The following is a 19,548-nucleotide window of genomic DNA, read 5'->3' on the forward strand; positions in this document are numbered from 1 at the left end:
TGCAGATAAATGTTTATTGAAGTCACTTTAATATTGATTCTTAATTTTAAAACATTTATCTTTAAAACATCCATAAATAACTTTCACAAAGGAACAGCAGTAGCATCTTGTGCATGGATTGATTGTCATCAACAGTAACACTATGGACATAGGACAGTCTCCACAATCAAACCGAAGGGTTGAGTTCCTGTCCGACTACACTGCCAGATCTTACGACGCCTGGGTAAGTATTTAACATATCAGCTAACCGCCACTTGACTGCATAGTCTGTGCGCCACAGGCTATGGTTGATGCAACGCAATGCCTGCACATCAAGTCAGGCTGCAACTTGACCTGTGTGTTAAATATACCTTCAGGGCAATGCGTTATCCGACGGAAGACAACTGGCTGCACTCAGTCAAAGCACCGGTGTTACGTGGGTGTATTCGGAATGACGCCACCCGATTCATGATGTCATTAACACTTAACAAACCTCTTCATAAATCAAACAATCCATATCTGTTGAATATATACCTTCAGTGGCTGAAATATGTTTGTTTGACTCATTCAAATAAATAATTCTAAAGAGTTCCCTGTAGGGGCAGTCAGTCTGTCAGCTCTCGTCTCTGTTAGGGGACGTCTTCATCAGGGGATGTCTTCATCAGCGTAGCCACTGCTGTCTGACTGCATGCTGTCCCCTCGAATCACCAGACCTACAGAAAGAAAAACACAGGTCTACACACAGACGGCCATACTCTTGAACTACCGCCAGACCTACAACACCGATGGATACAGTCCTATTCTTCTCATGGCTTTCAGCATATCAGGCCTACACTACTTCCCAGAATAAAAAACATGCAGGGTCAACCAGAAATCTGCCCATACTTTCCTCCGCTGACATTCTTGAAGAAAGATTAATGGGAGAAATTATTCTTACGAGAAAGTGTGGGTACAAGTTGTGAACACACCTTTCTTCACACACACAGAGAGCAACTCATTCGCAGCTAATGTAACAGCAGCACTGCCCATTTCAGCTACTGTATCAACCACATTCACTTAAAACTAACTTGAAATGGGTGCATGTTCCTGTGAGATTAAACTAAAGTCACATTCAGCACTTTGGCTGCTCTGAATCACACTAATCTGTCATCTTTCTCTAAACAACTACTTTGGTACTACACTCTTTTAAAAAAAAAAAGGGTTCCAAAATGGTTCTTCGGCTGTCCCCATAGGAGAACCCTTTTTAGTTCCAGGTTTTACATGGAACACAAAAAGGTTCTACCTGGAACCAAAAGGGTTCTAAATGGAACCCAAAATGCTTCTTCAAAGGGTTATCCTATGGGGACAGCCAAGGAACCGTTTTAGGTTCTAGATAGCACCCTTTTTTCTAAGAGTGTAGTGAGCAGATGTACACTTAATATCACTCGGTTCAACTGACTATGACGTGTCAATCAAGACTATGACCTCACCTTTGTTTTGATTGACAGCAGACCGTGACAAAGATATTGACCTTATGGTTTCTTGCTGTCCAAAGTCTTCCTCCCCTGCACTATGTACCTATTGGAAAACAGGTAGTCAGGAAAAACTCCTGGCCCAAGTATATGTCAGGCAGGCATGGGTGGATAGGTAATGGACTACACCAGCTAGATGTGTGTATCAGCCCTAAGAACTCAGAGACTGGAGTATGGTGCGCCATATAGGTCAATCCAAAACAATTCTGTCACTTACCTCCTCTAGCTCAAAGGAGTTAGCCTGTTGAATAGTGTGGGAGACCTGCCCTTGCCCCTGGAGTGGTGGTGGTTTCAGAGGACTCAGGTACGTCTTGTTCCTCCATACACCTGGATAACACTGGGCTGCAGGAGGCAACGCTGTGGTCCCACCACAGGGAGGGAGAACCATCTCGGGTGCATCTGTGTCTAAAGAACTAGAAGGCATCACATCAGTAACAATGATGAGACAAGGGGACTTCCTGCAACTAGGGAGCTCTATGGGCACGAACGTTGACACCACCAGTGTTCCAGTTTCTCCCAAATTGGATTCAACCTTAGACTCAGCCTTTGAAATGGGAGTTACTGCGACCTCTACACTCTTGGCTGAGTTACTGGTAGCTAAGCACTCCTCCCTGGGTTCGTGCAGTCTGTCTGATGTGGTGAAGGATCGGTCAGATCTGACGTTCTCAGAGGAGATAACAGATGACAAAATGGCCGCTGCCTGTGTGTTATTATTCCACTGTTGTAGTTGACTGCTGTACGGAGCCTGGTGAACACTCTCAACGATCTGAGGACGGGTGACGTCATGGGTAACCTTGGCGACCGGTGCCACTACCATTGCCCAGCCTGTGGGATGAATTGTGTTTTGAGTTTCTCCAACCTCACAAGTAGGACTCGGAGTAGTAAGGCAAAAGTTCAGCTTCTTCCTACTACTGGGCTCTCTTTGATGACCGGATTCTGAAAGTGATGATGCCCCAAGGTTGGGTGTTCTGACAGGATCTCTATCTCGCTCTAAATCAGCCCTATCTGATGATGATCCCTGATCCAACTCCTTGTCCCCGACTGTGTCTCTATGTCCCGGTGTCTCTGCCTCTCTGTCCCTGACCATACGTGTGCCCACAGCACTTGTCGCATTACTATCACCATTGTCCATATCCTGTACATCGGACAACAACCGCTGCTCCCCCTCCCTGTCTACGTCTCCTTGTGTCTCTGTCTCTCTATCCTTTACCATAGCACTCGTTTCCACAGCAGCACTCGTCTCATTACTGTCCCCTGTATCCTGATTATCCTCCTCCATGTCTCTGGATACAGGCTCTGCCGTGGTGTTCTCCAGGACCAGTCCCATCAAGTCAGGCAGGCTGCTTCTCTTCTTGGGGGCCGACCCAGACCCGGGCCCGGGGGAGAGTCCTGGTCTGGGGCAGGCAGAGTCCGAGCCCAGCCGGGCGGAACCCCCAGAGCCAGTATACAGGCACATCTTAGAAACCGTGTCCTTGAGTCGCTCCACTGGAGACCTCGGTTCGCTGCGGACGCTTCCCATGAAACGCCGTCCAATCTGCCCGTCGGCGGTGGGAGAGAAGCTGAACTCGGGAGGGGCGAGCTTCTGGAGGGGCGTGCGGGACACGTGGGAGTAGAGGGAGTAGAAGGCGTTGGCCATGGCTGTCAGCACCTCCACCTGCCTGAAACGACCTGCAGGGGGGGAAGAAACGTTCATCAGGGAAATCGAAAGAGAAAGGACGAGTTTGTTTGGAATGTGCTGGCTGCCTAACACAGAGGACAATGAGAGATGTGAAATGTTGATAGGAAAGACTGAGTATGATGTATTGTATCAGTATCAGGACTGATTGGTGGAGCAACATACTACGGTGCCTTCAGAGAGTATTCTCACCCCTTGACGTTTTCCACATGTTGCTGTGTTACAGCCTGAATTTAAAATGGATTACATTTAGATTTCTTTTGTCACTGGCCTAAACACAATACCCCATAATGTCAAAGTGGAATTATGTTTTTTGATATTTTTACAAATTAATTAAATACGAAAAGCTGAAATGTCTTGAGTAATCAACCCCTTTGTTATGGCGAGACTAATCAGTTCAGGGGTAATATTTTGCTTAACAAGTCACATAACACTGTGTGCAATAATAGTGTTTAACATGATTTTGAACGACTAACCCATCTCTGTACCCCACATACAATTATCAGTAAGTTGAGCAGTGAATTTCAAACACATGCCTCGCAAAGGACACCTATTGGTAGATGGGTACATTTTTTAAATAAAAGCTGACATTGAATATCCCTTTGAGCATGGTAAAGTTATTAATTACACTTTGGATGGTGTATCAATACACCCAGTCATTACAAAGATACAGGCGTCCTTCCTAACTCATTTGCCAGAGAGGAAGGAAACCGCTCAGGGATTTCACCATGAGGCCAGTGGTGACTTTAAAACAGTTACATAGTTTAATGGCTGTGAAAGGAGAAAACTGAGGATGGATCAACAACATTGTAGTTCCTCCACAATACAGAATAAAAATATTCCAAAACACGCATCTGTTTGCAACAAGGCACTAAAGTAGTACTGCAAAAAATGTGGCAAAGCAATACACTTTTTGTCCTGAATAGTTTATGTTTGGAGAAAATCCAATACAACACATTACGGGGTACCACTCTCCATATTTTCATAGTGGTGGCTGCATCATGTTATGGGTATGCTTGTAATCGTTAAGGACTGGGGAGTTTTTCAGGATAAAAAAATAAATGTAATGGAGCTAAGCACGGGCAAAATCCTAGAGGAAAACCTGATTCAGTCTGCTTTCCACCTGACACTGGAGATGAATTCACCTTTCAGCAGGACAATAACCATGTTTTGTCACGCCCTGGCTCTGGGGACTCTTAATTGTTGAGCCAGGGTGTGGATGTTCTATGTTTTGTTCTAGATCGTTTAGTTTCTATGTTGGCCAGGGTGGTTCCCAATCAGAGACAGCTGTAGCTCGTTGTCTCTGATTGGGGACCATACTTAGGCATCCCGTTTGGCACTAGTCGGTGTGGGATCTTGTTCCGAAAGGTTTGTTTAGTGTAACCTAGGACTTCACGTATCGTTTGTTTGTTGTTTTGGTCCGTGTTGTGTACTAAATAAAGATGTACGCTTATCACGCTACGCCTTGGTCCGTATCTTCCTGTAACGATCGTGACAAGTTTCCATCCAACCTTTTTATGCGAGTAAAAAGTACGTTGGATAAAAAAAAAGTGTCACGACAGGCCTGATGGAAGCAAATATTTTTTCAAATGTCGACAAAACAAAATACACTAGACAAGGCGGGATCATTTTGTGTCGGTAAAATGAACTATGCGAGAAATGTCGGTGGAAACGCTTTTATGCTCAAATAAGAGAATTTAACGTTTCTCTACCATAAGCCACCTCCAACTTTGCTTTAGAGAATTTGGCAGTACGTCCAACCAGCCTCACAACCGCAGACCCCGTGTAACCACGCCAGCCCAGGACCTCCACATCCGGCTTCTTCACCTGCGGGATCATCTGAGACCAGCCAGCCGGACAGCTGATGAAACTGAGGAGTATTTCTGTCTATAATAAAGCTATTTTGTGGGGAAAATGTATTTCAATTGACTGAGTTCCTTATATGAACTGTAACTCAGTAAAACCGTAGAAATTGTTGCATGTTGCGTTTTTATTTTTGTTCAGTATAATTGAGATATTTCTGAATTACATTTCAATAAATGTGCTAAAAACATGTTTTCACTTTGTCATTATGGGGTATTTTATGTCGATGGGTGAGAGAAAGAAATAGACATAATCAATTTTGAATTCAGGCTGTAACACAACAACATGTGGAATGTCAAGGGGTGAGAATACTTTGCGAAGGCACTGTATCCCATGCTGAATCATGTAGACGCCATCTGTCTGTAGATGTAGTTGTCCATTGTACACTTTGATTTAGTGATGAAACTTTTTGAACTGAAATGCATGAAAAGTGCTATCTACAGTTATGTAAATGAAGCTGAGTGCTACATAACTACAGTTATGTAAATTATAGCAGAGTCATATTCAGACTATCTATATCTTGGCTGTGGGTGTTGTGTGATGGTGATGACCACAGTAGTGTGGGTGGGAGTCCGACACATTGGTGTGTGTGTGTGTGTGTCTTACTGGCCAGGGAGAGTCCTGGGTCCTCCTGTCGGAGCCGGCTCAGTTGGGACTGGAGAAAGAGGCGGAGGTTGATGCCGTGGGCATGGGAGGGGAAGTTGATGAAGCGGGTAGGGATACGGGCCGTGACCTCAGGCTCATCACAACCAAACCCTAATTGGTACAGAGTCTCCTCTGCATCCTCCGCACACATCTGCAGCGCCTCCGACACACTGGGGTGTGTGTGTGTGTGTGTGTGTAGGTGATGAGTCAGCGAGACAGATAGAAAAAAGAGAGAGCGGGGACAGAGAGATAGAGGAAGAGAGAGAGATCTACTGACTGAATTTATGTTTAAAGCATTCTCAGTGATGTTGTTCTATATCTACTGTTAGACTGAAACATCAGGCTGAGTGGTTGGTCCTAACATCAGGCTGAGTGGTTGGTCCTAACATCAGGCTGAGTGGTTGGTCCTAACATCAGGCTGAGTGGTTGGTCCTAACATCAGGCTGAGTGGTTGGTCCTAACATCAGGCTGAGTGGTTGGTCCTAACATCAGGCTGAGTGGTTGGTCCTAACATCAGGCTGAGTGGTTGGTCCTAACATCAGGCTAAGTGGTTGGTCCTAACATCAGGCTGAGTGGTTGGTCCTAACATCAGGCTAAGTGGTTGGTCCTAACTCACCTTGATGCTTTACAGGTGCTTTTGGAGACCCCACTGGAGGCCATACTGTGCCCCAGGTGGAGAAGGGGCAGAGCCAGCCTCTGGCGGGGAGTACTGCAGATAGACAAAAATAAACAAAACAAACCAGAAAGGTTCTAATAACAATGTAATGGTTGGTTGATGCATGCTATTATTATGCCTGTATTCAACAGAAGTCATATCTTAATGTACCCGTATTTAATGTGCTAGTAGCTGGGAAAATGCATAAAGATGCATTGTAAAAAAAAAAAAAAAATCCAGAATATAAAATGTACCTTGCCATGTGTAGTACTTTGTACAATTGACACATCTACTGTGGGTGGCCAGTGGGCACTGACCTGGTGGTGACTCCTCTGTGAGGATGCTTGGGTGGCGGAAGCAGCAGTGGGCAGCTCCTACACAGGCACCATTTAGCCAGCAGGCACCACCATGGGGAGATAAAAGCAGGTCAACTCGTGTCACTTCAACCATACTTGACTAAACCTCCTCTCTAAAATAGGAAAGACGTTTAGATATCATTTATGTAATGAATCCACATATTCTTCATGTTGATATTTTCTTACCCCAGTTCTGAGACTCCTTCCTCAACATTTAATGCTGTAGCTGTAAAACGTTTAAAAAAAGTAAAGTTTGAGTGAAAAGAGAATACTGGTTGTGTGTGTGTGTGTGTGTGTGTGTGTTTTCCCCCCCAGAAGATTTGGGAAATGTCTTTTGTGACATTTGGCCCTTTGTGTTGCGACTAGGCTTCAGTGAGCAATGGCTTATCTCGTTTCAGACACGCCCTCATCTTTGCTTTCTATATCGGGCCAATCTTAGGGAGAGAGTCAGTCAGTCAGCTAAATAACATGCACGTCAGAAGCTCAAGGAAGGAGGTGAACGTTTGACACTACAATGAGCCTTTTGTTTTATTGCAGTGTAAACTACAGTAGGCTACACAGGCTTGATGTACTAGCAGTGAAGAAGCAGTCCTATGCCATGAGGACGGGGTATCTCACCAACATGCACAGACCTGTACTCTGGATTTAAATGGCAGAAATGAAAGCTTCCACTATTCAAACAGGTATAATGGACTTAATAAAGGTCACACACACACACACACGAGCAGGAACAAAGATTCAAATAACCTTTCCCAAAACATCCATGGTGCTCTCCTAATGTTCCTCAAAGCTATTTCCTGCTTTGATTATTTCCTATGGTGTGTTTTTATCTGTGTACGTGTGTGTGCGTGTGTGTGCGTGTGTGTGTGTGGGTGTGTGCGTGTGCGTGGGTGTCTGTGTGTGTCTGTGTGTGTGTGCGTGCGTGTGTGTACGTGTGTGTACGTGTGTGTGCGTGTGTGGGTACGTGTGTGGGTGTGTACGTGTGCGTGTGTGTGTGTACGTGTGCGTGGGTGTCTGTGTGTCTGTGTGTGTGTGTGGGTGTCTGTGTGTGTGTGTGTCTGTGTGTGTCTGTGTGTGTGTGCGTGTGTGTGCGTGTGTGTGTGCGCCGATGGGTTTATGTTCTCTTTCATCCTCACCCTCGGCCCCCAGACTCAGGTCATCTTCAAAACTGTTCAATTTCAGCAGAGACTCTGGAAGAGGAGGAGGGGACAGAAGAGGAGAGAAGGGGAGAGGAGAGAAGGGGAGAGGAGAGGAGAGAACGGGAGAGGAGAGGAGAGAACGGGAGAGGAGAGGAGAGAACGGGAGAGAAGGGGACAGAATGGGAGAGAAGGGGACAGAAGAGGAGAGGAGAGAACGGGAGAGGAGAGGAGAGAACGGGAGAGAAGGGGACAGAAGAGGAGAGGAGGGGACAGAAGAGGAGAGGAGAGGAGGGGACAGGAGAGGAGAGGAGGGGACAGAAGAGGAGAGGAGAGAACGGGAGAGGAGAGGAGAGAACGGGAGAGAAGGGGACAGAAGAGGAGAGGAGGGGACAGAAGAGGAGAGGAGAGGAGAGAACGGGAGAGAAGAGACTAAAATCAGTGTTCTGTTCTGACCAGTAGGATATGATATCATGACTCCATGCTGACAGTAGAATTCAGTGATGGTGGCTTTGTTGTCAGACTTACCAACAGTCAGATTATGACTAGAGTTTTCTGAGCCTGTCTCCAGCCTAATGAGAAGATGTAGGTTACATGTTGTTACCAATCCTACACACCAAAACAAAATCTTTATTATTACAACATTCCACTATTTGCATATTCATATCTGACATTTTGCTACTAAGGCGTTTTTTAAATCAGATTCACCCATTTTGGCCCAGATGTCAGCAAAGAGGATACATCAGGTTTTTAATCTTTGTGGTTGACAGCTCTTTATGTAGGCTATTTGCTCCCAGCATTATCGTCTTCCTGTTGTCTATACTGTCAGTTGTAATCTTATCCCCATTCATTTGAACTCCACACTTTGATCTGCTATTGTTAGCTCAAAAGAGGAGCCCTCTGTGGTCTGCTCATCCAGTGTTTTTAGTTCAAATGTGAATTCCATAAACTTGAATACCCCCCTCGGTTTTCAAATCACGTAGAGGGCTTGGGCTGTTGCACATAGCAACCACAGCCCATGTAAGTCAGTTTATAACATTCCATCATTATATACACACACATCCCTGAGTGTGAGCATTTCCTTTGCCAAAATTATCCATCCACCTGACAGGTGTGGCATATCAAGAAGTTGATTAAACAGCATGATCATTACACAGGTGCACCTTGTGCTGGGGACACTAAACGGCCACTAAAATTTGCAGTTTTGTCATACAACACAATGCCACAGATGTCTCAAGTTTTGAGGAAGCGTGCAATTGGCATGCTGACTGCAGGAATGTCCACCAGAGCTGTTGCCAGAAAAATGAATGTTAATTTCTCTACCATAAGCCCCCCTCCAACGTCGTTTTAGAGAATTTGGCAATACAGTAGGGCCTAATTTATTTATTTCAATTGGCTGATTTCCTTTTATGAACAGTTACTCAGTAAAATCTTTGAAATTGATGCATGTTGTGTTCATATTTTTGTTCAGTATCTCTTTAAGCCTTTGTCTGAGGAAAAGTGTATCCATAGCTGTTATAGGGGTCTACCATCCTCCCTCGGCTAACCTTTGTGCACTCGATGAGTTAACTAGTTTGTTGTCTTCTTTTACTAAAATCAGAAGTTATTATCCTGGGTGACTTAAATTATGATTGGGAAATGCAGGCTTCAGACAATCTAAAAGTAATGTGTAATGATCTAAACCTAACCCAGCTGGTGACTAAGCCTACATGGCCCAACCCTAAAGATCCTTCAAAGTCAACTCTGATTTTATTTTAACGAATACACCAGATAAATGTTTCTACTGGTGTTTTCACCCAAGACATTAGTGACCATTGCCCAGTTGTTTGCGTTAGAGATGTGAGAATACAACAATCTAAGCCTTGTGTCATCAAAAGAGGAACTTTAAAAACTTCATTAAAGCAGGCTTTTTTTTTTTGTGTGACCTTGATTGCATTTCAGCTATCCCTGAACCTGATGTAGCTTTGAGCCTCTTTGCAGAGGTCTTACATTTTACATTACATTTTAGTAATTTAGCAGACGCTCTTATCCAGAGCGACTTACATGGTCCAGAGCGACTTACCAGCCCGGCCCGGCCTGTTCCTGCCACTCGCACCAAGCCTACGGTGCGCGTCGCCAGCCCGGCCCGGCCTGTTCCTGCCACTCGCACCAAGCCAGGGGTGCGAGTCGTCAGCCCGGTAAGGCCCGTTCCTGCTCCACGCACCAAGCCAGGAGTGCGCATCGTCAGCCCGGTACGGCCCGTTCCGGCTCCACGCACCAAGCCAGGGGTGCGCATCGTCAGCCCGGTCCGGCCCGTTCCTGCTCCACGCACCAAGCCAGGGGTGCGCATCGTCAGCCCGGTCCGGCCCGTTGCTGCTCCACGCACCAAGCCTGGGGTGCGCATCGTCAGCCCGGTCCGGCCCGTTCCTGCTCCACGCACCAAGCCAGGGGTGCGCGTCGTCAGTCCGGCACAACCTGTGCCTGGGTCACCGGTGCCTGGTCAGGTACCGGTCAGCTGCTCCACACCGGAGCTTAAGCAATCCGCTCCTACGATGTCCAGTCCAGCTCCAGCCAGCGGGGCCAGACCGGACCAGGGGCGCTACGGGGGGATTATTGGAGGGTGGTGGGCAAGCCCGGAGCCGGAACCGCCTCCGAGGAGGAATGCCCACCCAGCCCTCCCCTGTTTGGTTTATGTGGAGGCGCGGTCGCAGTCTGCGCCTTTGGGGGGTACTGTCACACCCTGGCTCTGGGGACTCTATATGTTGAGCCAGGGTGTGTAGTTTCTATGTGTTCTAGTTCTGTGTTGTAGTTCTATGTGTTCTATTTCTATGTTGGCCAGTGTGGTTCTCAATCAGAGGCAACGAGTGTCAGCTGTGGCTGGTTGTCTCTGATTGGGAACCACATTTAAACAGGCTGTTTTCCCACAATAGTTGTGGGATCTTGTTCCGTTTGGTTTGTTCCGTGTTGGTTGTTTAACCTAGGATGTCACGTCATCGTTTATTGTTTTGTTGTATTATCACTAAAGATAATAAAGAATGTTCGTTCTTCACGCTGCGCCTTGGTCTACTCCGTTCAACGATCGTGACAGTCTCATAAAGACACGGCGGTTGGAACCAAAAATCTCAAATTTGGACTCATCAGACCAAAGGACAGATTTCCACCTGTCTAATGTCCATTGCTCGTGTTTCTTGGCCCAAGCAAGTCTCTTCTTCTTATTGGTGTCCTTTAGTAGTGGTTTCTTTGCAGCAATTTGACCATGAAGGCCTAATTCACACAGTCTCCTCTGAACAGGTGATGTTGAGATGTGTCTGTAACTTGAAATCTGTGAAGCATTTATTTGGGGTGCAATCTAAGGTGCAGTTAACTCTGATGAACGTATCCTCTGCAGCAGAGGTAACTCTGGGTATTCCTTTCCTGTGGTGGTCCTCATGAGAGCCAGTTTCATCATAGAGCTTGATGTTTTTTTCGACTGCACTTGAAGAAACTTTCAAAGTTCTTGAAATGTTCCGGATTGACTGACCTTCATGTCTTAAAGTAATGATGGACTGTTGTTTCTCTTTGCTTATTTGAGCTGTTCTTGCCATAATATGGACTTGGTCTTTTACCAAATAGGGCTATCTTCTGTATACCCCCCCTACCTTGTCACAACACAACTGATTGGCTCAAATGCATTACGAAGGAAAGAAATTCCACAAATGAACTTTTAACAAGGCACACCTGTTAATTGAAATGCATTCCAGGTCACTACCTCATGAAGCTGGTTCAGAGAATGCCAATAGTGTGCAAAGCTGTCATCAAGGCAAAGGGTGGCTTTGAATATATTTTTGATTTGTTTAACACTTTTTTTTTGTTTACTACATATGTGTTATTTCATAGTTTTGATGTCTTCACTATTATTCTACCACGTAGAAAATAGTAAAAACAAAGAAAAACCCTGGAATGAGTAGATGTGTCCAAACTTTTGACTGATATATATATATATATATTTCCTGACTGGCTATCTAGCCCCAGTGATCAGCTGCAGTTGGAATGAATAAATACTACTGTCTGTTAGATAGATTGTTAATGGTTGCTTAAGCTTTGCCCTCTCTGTGTTAAACACATGCAGGTCAAACCAGACCTACTGTATCTTTACTACATTTACGTCATTTAGCAGACGCTCTTATCCAGAGCGACTTACAAATTGGTGCATTCACCTTATAGCCAGTGGGATAACCACTTTACTATTATTTATTTATTTTTTGGGGGGTGGGGTGGGGTAAGGGGGGGGATTAGAAGGATTACTTTATCCTATCCCAGGTGTTCCTTAAAGAGGTGGGGTTTCAAATGTCTCCGGAAGGTGGTGAGTGACTCCGCTGTCCTGGCGTCGTGAGGGAGCTTGTTCCACCATTGGGGTGCCAGAGCAGCGAACAGTTTTGACTGGGCTGAGCGGGAACTGTGCTTCAGCAGAGGTAGGGGAGCCAGCAGGCCACAGGTGGATGAACGCAATGCCCTCGTTTGGGTGTAGGGACTGATCAGAGCCTGAAGGTACGGAGGTGCCGTTCCCCTCACAGCTCCGTAGGCAAGCACCATGGTCTTGTAGCAGATGCGAGCTTCAACTGGAAGCCAGTGTAGTGTGCGGAGGAGCGGGGTGACGTGAGAGAACTTGGGAAGGTTGAACACCAGACGGGCTGCGGCATTCTGGATGAGTTGTAGGGGTTTAATGGCACAGGCAGGGAGCCCAGCCAACAGTGAGTTACTATACAGGGTCAAACCTATAGGGATCATCTCTAGCCAGCTATCATCCCAGTCTGTCCAGCAGAGCTATAGCTTTTACAAGTTTGTTCACTTCCTACAGAGGAAATGCTCTCAAGTGGAGTGTCAGATAGTTAAGTCAAGTTAATCTGATGTTTTAAGAACACCCCATCATTTCTTATCTAATTTATCTGACAAACACCCCCCAAAGTAATAATCCAAGTTCACACGTCCCTTTAAGCCACGTTTTCAGACTACTTGAGCAATTCGACTTGCGTTCATGACATCATGTTGCAAATAGAGTCGCGACCAAGTAATCTATGATCATTGGTAATACATATGTAATTATACAATACTAAAGTTTCCATCCAGTTACACAACAATTGCTTTTCTGTGCTAACATGGCTGCTATTTACCGTTAAACATAACTGGAGGAATCAACAGAACAAACAGTACTATTCTACCAAATATGATGGAAACCTGAGACTATAAACACCAAAAGGAAGTTCGGAAATAGAATGTCCAACATTATAAATAGAACACAACTAGTTCTAGAACCAAGGTGTTTTGGAACTGACTCAAGAATCCCCTTTGGGACATGCCATTGACCTGTATCCATATCCTAAACAGAAGGCATCTATTTTCAAGCACAACCTAATACTGGCAATTCACGTCTGTAACATTTCCCCCCACACTGTGGGCGGTTTCCCTCAACCTTTAGCTTCCACTGACGCATCATCCTTGCCTACCGAGTCTTTCTCTGAAGTTTTTTCATTTCAAAGTCAAACCTTGCACGGCATGCTCACTCACCCACAGCCCAGCAGCCAGCTCTCAATCTTTCCTGCTGAGCATCCTGTGGAAACAGTAGATATAGAACAGTCTGGGTGAGCATTCAGCAAATTAACACTTCTTACACTGTTTTTGCTCTGTTTTGTCGTAAAGCTGTGATGCACCATACAGCGGCCCACATATTGTGACTTGTAAATATACTAGACTAAACAGTGTTGTTGTTAGGGAGTTTTAACCTCCTGCCTGTTGTTGTTAGGGAGTTTAACCTCCTGCCTGTTGTTGTTGTTGTTGTTGTTGTTGTTGTTGTTAGGGAGTTTTAACCTCCTGCCTGTTGTTGTTAGGGAGTTTTAACCTCCTGCCTGTTGTTGTTGTTGTTAGGGAGTTTTAACCTCCTGCCTGTTGTTGTTCAATAGATATTATGCAGTAATGCAGCAATGCCACTCAAATGTAAACTCTTTATCAAAATACCGAAATGAGAACTGACCATCTGAGAAGACGTCATCCTCTGATGCAGACTGGTGTGGAACAGACGGATGGGTGGATGGAGGTCCCTGTGGATCTTGTTCTTTCAGGGTAGGCCACTGGCGACCGGTCTGGAACCAGGCCTGACGCCTGGTTGTAGAAGACGACCTCTCCATCAGACGGGGGCTGCCTGCATGGGGACAACAAACAGAGACACTGTTTTACAATATGCATAACTCTAAACAGGTACAAAATGATCTATATCCACAGTAAAAACGAGTCCTATATCGACATAACCTGAAAGGCCGCTCAGCAAGGAAGAAGCCACTGCTCCAAATCCCCCATAAAAAAGACAGACTACAGTTTGCAACTGCACATGGGGACAAAGGTCGTACTTTTTGGAGAAATGTCCTCTGGTTTGATGAAACAAAAATAGAACTGTTTGGCCATAATGACCATTGTTATGTTTGGAGGAAAAAGGGGGTTGCTTTCAAGCCGAAGAACACCATCCCAACCGTGAAGCATGGGGGTGGCAGCATCATGCTGTGGGGGTGCTTTGCTGCAGGAGGGACTGGTGCACTTCACAAAATAGATGGCATCATGAGGAAGGAAAATTATGTGGATATATTGAAGCAACATCTCAAGACATCAGTCAGGAAGTTAAAGCTTGGTCGCAAATGGGTCTTCCAAATGGACAATGACCCCAAGCATACTCCAAAGTTGTGGCAAAATGGCTTAAGGACAACAAAGTCAAGTTATTGGAGTGGCCATCACAACGCCCTGACCTCAATCCTATAGAAAATGTGTGGGCAGAACTGAAAAAGTGTGTGCAAGCAAGGAGGCCTACAAACCTGACTCAGTTACACCAGCTCTGTCAGGAGGAATGGTCCAAAATTCACCCAACTTATTTAGGGAAGCTTGTGGAAGGCTACCCGAAACGTTTGACCCAAGTTAAACAATTTAAAAGGCAATGCTACCAAATATTAATTGAGTGTATGTAAACTTCTGACCCACTGGGAATGTGATGAAATAAATAAAAGCTTAACTAAATAATTCTCTCTACTATTATTCTGACATTTCACATTCTTAAAATAAAAAGTGGTGATCCTAACTGACCTAAGACAGGGAATTTTTACTAGGATTAAAATGTCAGGAATTGTGAAAAACTGAGTTTAAATGTAGTTGGCTAAGGTGTATGTAAACTTCCGACTTCAACTGTATATAATTTCATCAATAGACTTATATTGACATAATACTAGACATTTCCGAACCATCTTAATGATCATTTCAGTAAAGCTGCTAGATCCAGCAGGAACACATTATTCTCTGATTAATAATCTAGTATAGCTGGTTGGAAGTGCTTGTAATAGCAAATTATCACATAATTGGAATAAACAGTTGCTTTTTCAAAAAATAATTGACACCCCACACTCACTCAAATCAATCTATAAGTAGATTTAAGTTTATTAATTCGACCATTTTTAAAAAGACAAGCACACATAAAACAAGCCATACATGGACATGAGTAAATCATAGAGGATAACATAATAGTCTGGGACATATTCTATTGTTATTGTCACGTCTACTCCCGCTCCATGTCGCCGGTCTACTAACCACCGTCCTGGCAACCCATCATTACGCACTCTTGGCAACCATCATTACGCACTCCTGGCAACCATCATGAGGCAAACCTGGACTCCATCACTCCCTGATTACTTCCCCTTTATCTAGCACTCCGTTGTATCACCCATTAGGTCGTATTGTTTCCTTGTTTCATGTTTAGACGCTACTCCCGTTTTTGTATTCACGCCATGTTCGTTCCTATTAAACTCACCGACTGCACCTGCTTCCTGACTCCCTGCGTCTCCGTTACAGTGATCCTCTTGAGACAAGATCGACACGATGGAACACAGTATGGCAGCGTGATAATACAACATAAAAACAAAGGAGAACATCTAATCATTGCAGTTACATCATAGGGGACATTCAAATGGGCACAGAAGACAGACAGTTTTTTAACTTTATTTTTAAAGCTGCCCAGAGAGGATGTCGTTTTTATGGGCAGAGGCAACTCATTCCACTCTGAGGCTATGCAAGAAAGTACCTTTCCCAGCATTACTCCTGAACCTGTATAAGCACATTAGCAACACCTGATCTGGTGCTGTGGTTGTGTGCATCCCTAACATGGGAAAAGTAACCAGTCAGATATCTGGGTGCAGAACCATAAATACTCCTGTAAACCAGACCCAGTCTAAATCTGGGACACCCTAATTAAACCAGACCCGTGTCTAATCTGGGACACCCTAATTAAACCAGACCCGTGTCTAATCTGGGACACCCTAATTAAACCAGACCGTGTCTAATCTGGGACACCCCAATTAAACCAGACCGTGTCTAATCTGGGACACCCCAATTAAACCAGACCCGTGTCTAATCTGGGACACCCTAATTAAACCAGACCCGTGTCTAATCTGGGACACCCTAATTAAACCAGACCCGTGTCTAATCTGGGACACCCTAATTAAACCAGACCCGTGTCTAATCTGGGACACCCCAATTAAACCAGACCCAGTCTAAATCTGCGACACCCCAATTAAACCAGACCCAGTCTAAATCTGCGACACCCCAATTAAACCAGACCCAGTCTAATCTGGGACACCCTAGCCTCAACAGGCAGCCAGTTCAGTTCCTGAAAGCAGCGCCTGCCTATGTGTGTACATGGACCCTCCTTCAACACTACCCTGATCAGTTTATTCTGGGCTATCTGGAGCTTCGCCTTCAGAAGTTTAGATGAGCCCCCAAACCAGGAAGTACTAGAGTAGTCAAAATTGAATGAAGGCAGAGTCTAGCACTCTCGTGGAGTCCTTATCAAGCAGCTTGGACTTTCTAGCTAAAACTTGGTCCTGGCATTAACCTTCCCTAGCACGTTAGTGGCCATGCTCACACCCCCCCCAAGCTTCCATCAAGCATGCATCCCAGGTAGCTAACAGAGGTTTTAGTAGTCAGCACCTCACCCCCTAACTCCAATCTGATTAGAAGAGGACCTACACAATTTAGGTCGGGAACCAAAAATAATTGCCTCAGTTTGACCTAAGTACAGATATATCTTATTATCTCCAAGCCATTTGCTAATGTTAGTAAGCTCTGTGCTAAGCATGCTCTCCAACATAGTTGTACTTTTATGAGACACCAGAAGTATTTTTAAAAATGTTTTGTAAATTATGCACTCTGGATAAGAGCGTCTGCTAAATGACTAAAATGTAAATGTAAGAGTAGAGTCATCCACATAAAGGAAAAGACGTCAAGAACAAGCATCTTTCATATCGTTAATATACAGTAAAAACAGTAGAGGCCCAAGCACACTCCCCTGCGGAACGCCACAACTCATTGGTCTTGCCTGAGACAGTGAACCATTAACCTCTACCACTTGCTCCCTACCTGACAAGTAGGACTTTACCCAGCCTCGAGGGATACTGCTTAACCCCAGTGCCTCAAGTTTGGAGATTAGGAGACAGTGGTTAACTGTATCAAAGGTCTTCTGTAGGTCAAGCAGCACCATTCCACAAATATTTCCCTCATCAATCTCTTCCCTGATGAAGTCAGTCAAGTAAAGTAGACCTGAATCAGTGGAGTAAATTTTTCTAAACCCTGACTGAAAATTATACTTTAGAATTTGTTTGTTGACACATTCATACATTTGGTCATGTACAACTCTCTCCAGGATCTTTGATGTTACACTGAGGATAGATACAGGCCTACAATTCCCTGGGTCAGACTTTATCCCCTTCTTATACAGGGGTATAACTTTAGCTTGTTTCATGCCCTTGGGAAAGATGCCTTGTTCAAAAGAGAGATTAACGATATGGGTAATACAAGGAAAAACAGAAAACCTTGATAATCGTCATAGTCACAAGCTCACAAAATGGTTGCAATTATGTTAATGTTGACCAGTGCTGAAAAATCATAGCCTACATGACAATCACAGAAGTTCCCTCTTAGAAAAAAGTTATTATATTATATAGCCTAACTGCCGCCAGTATTGGTAGAAACATTTCAGTACACATCATCAGTCTGACGTAAAATGTTATACAACTTTATTGCACTGCCTATTTGCTCAAGCAAAAACAAGGACATATTTAGAAAACATGGTTGAAAAACAAACCGCATGCAGATGCCGACACCAAACTACAGTATTTCAAGGACAAATGTAACAAAATAAGCAAATCTTCATTCCAAGCCTACCTTCACTGAAGCACCGCAGGTTTCAATTCTGGTTTCTCCCACTGTGCTCACCGGTCTCGACTTACATCTTGTTGTCAGCATAACACTGCATACTTCATCCAGGTTCTTTTCTGTTTTTCAGATGACGATTTACTGGAACGGTTCATCCTGGATAAATGTTTAGACCTTTATCAACACAACGCGTAGGCTACATGTTCGCGCCTCTCTTTCGCAACCAATGTGTATACTATATACATAATTGCTGTCAACTCCTCTGACTGTCTCTTAACGCGCAAATACAAGGAAGGTAAAAAAGGAAGTTCGTGTGACTTCAACTGAAAAAAAGAACGCGTGAAACACTTGCGACACACATCCTCCCTGCAGTAACAGAAGCCGACACACACTGTAGGCTAATGAAGAAGAGCTCACAGTATAGCACCGTTTATACCTGGTGCTAACATGCGCCCTTTGTCCTGATAATTTCCACATTCTGATTGTACTTGATTAGATAGTGATTGGATCATTGTGCTTGATCAGATAGTGATTGGATCATATTGATCAGATTACAAAACGTACATGTTAACACAAGGTGTAAACGAGGCTAGTGATTGTGACCTGTGCACAGGTCATCTATTATGTATCCCATCAAGTTATATTCCTTGAAATGTCTAACAACTTGGCAAACATATATTTTTTATTATAGGGAATCTACAGGTAACTGCCAAAATAAAGGAAACGCTTGAGTAAATGAGGGATACAAAGTATATTGAAAGCAGGTGCTTCCACACAGGTGTGGTTCCTGAGTTCATAAAGTAATTAATATCCCATCATGCTTAGGGTCATGTATACAAATGCTGGGCAGGCCATTATTTTGGCTACCATGGCTATGCCCCCATAGGATGACAATGTCCCCTATCCACATGGTACAAGTGGTCACTAAATGGTTTGATGAGCATGCCAACGATGTAAACCCAATTGAAAATAGCGTTTTCCACCACCATTAACAAACAATACCAAATTATGGAATTTCTAGTGGAAGAATGGTGTCGCATATCTCCAATAGAGTTCCAGACACTTGTAGAATCTATGCCAAATGTGCATTGAAGCTGTTCTGGCCCACCGCCCTATTAAGACACTTTATGTTGGTGTTTTCTTTAGTTTGGCAGTTACCTGTATAATAACAACACTATTTTAAAGATCATCAAACAAGACTGAAATATAGGCTACTTTCAAACGGTAGACCTATTTGTATTTATTTATTATTTCACATTAAAATCAGTAGGGTTAGGCATAGATCAGATGGGCTGTGATGTGATGACAGGTGTTCTGCTAAACTTGGGAGGTTGGTGGCAAAATTAAAATATTTGGCCGTTAAAACCTATTTATAACCTAAATATTATTCTCAATATCCACTGTGAGGATATCAAAAAAGCTACTAAAAACAGCGTCTATGTGCTTCTGGATACCTACAAGACGGGCTTGAAGGAGAACAGTTGGGGATGTACCACTGAGCGATGGACTGGGGGTGGAGTGTGGACTGGAG

The 19,548-nt window shown here is 44.3% G+C and overlaps 1 protein-coding gene across 1 annotated transcript; it reads right to left on the reverse strand.

The window, feature by feature from the left end:
- On the reverse strand, positions 1–18,397 carry tespa1 (thymocyte expressed, positive selection associated 1). The gene is made up of 12 exons (XM_041887376.2): positions 18,027–18,397; positions 13,807–13,974; positions 13,344–13,386; positions 8,349–8,392; positions 7,821–7,874; positions 6,871–6,910; positions 6,646–6,702; positions 6,290–6,382; positions 5,635–5,843; positions 1,708–3,158; positions 1,449–1,536; positions 1–692 (listed from the first exon to the last, which is right to left on the reverse strand). The coding sequence occupies exons 2-12, from the start codon at positions 13,958–13,960 to the stop codon at positions 625–627; spliced, it is 2,301 nt and encodes a 766-aa protein (XP_041743310.2). The 5' UTR covers positions 13,961–13,974; positions 18,027–18,397; the 3' UTR covers positions 1–624.
- Between the last annotated feature and the right edge of the window lie 1,151 nt (positions 18,398–19,548).

The sequence above is a fragment of the Coregonus clupeaformis genome, chromosome 10 (genome assembly GCF_020615455.1).
Source record: "Coregonus clupeaformis isolate EN_2021a chromosome 10, ASM2061545v1, whole genome shotgun sequence".
In the NCBI taxonomy this organism is placed as follows: domain Eukaryota; kingdom Metazoa; phylum Chordata; class Actinopteri; order Salmoniformes; family Salmonidae; genus Coregonus; species Coregonus clupeaformis.

Coding starts and splice junctions, on each gene's coding strand:
- tespa1 (XM_041887376.2), bottom strand. CDS start 13,960: ATGGAGAGGTCGTCTTCTACAACCAGGCGTCAGGCCTGGTTCCAGACC. Junction 13,387..13,806: donor GGATGACGTCTTCTCAGATG/GTCAGTTCTCAT, acceptor CTGTTTCCACAG/GATGCTCAGCAGGAAAGATT. Junction 6,911..7,820: donor CCTGAGTCTGGGGGCCGAGG/GTGAGGATGAAA, acceptor AACGTTTTACAG/CTACAGCATTAAATGTTGAG.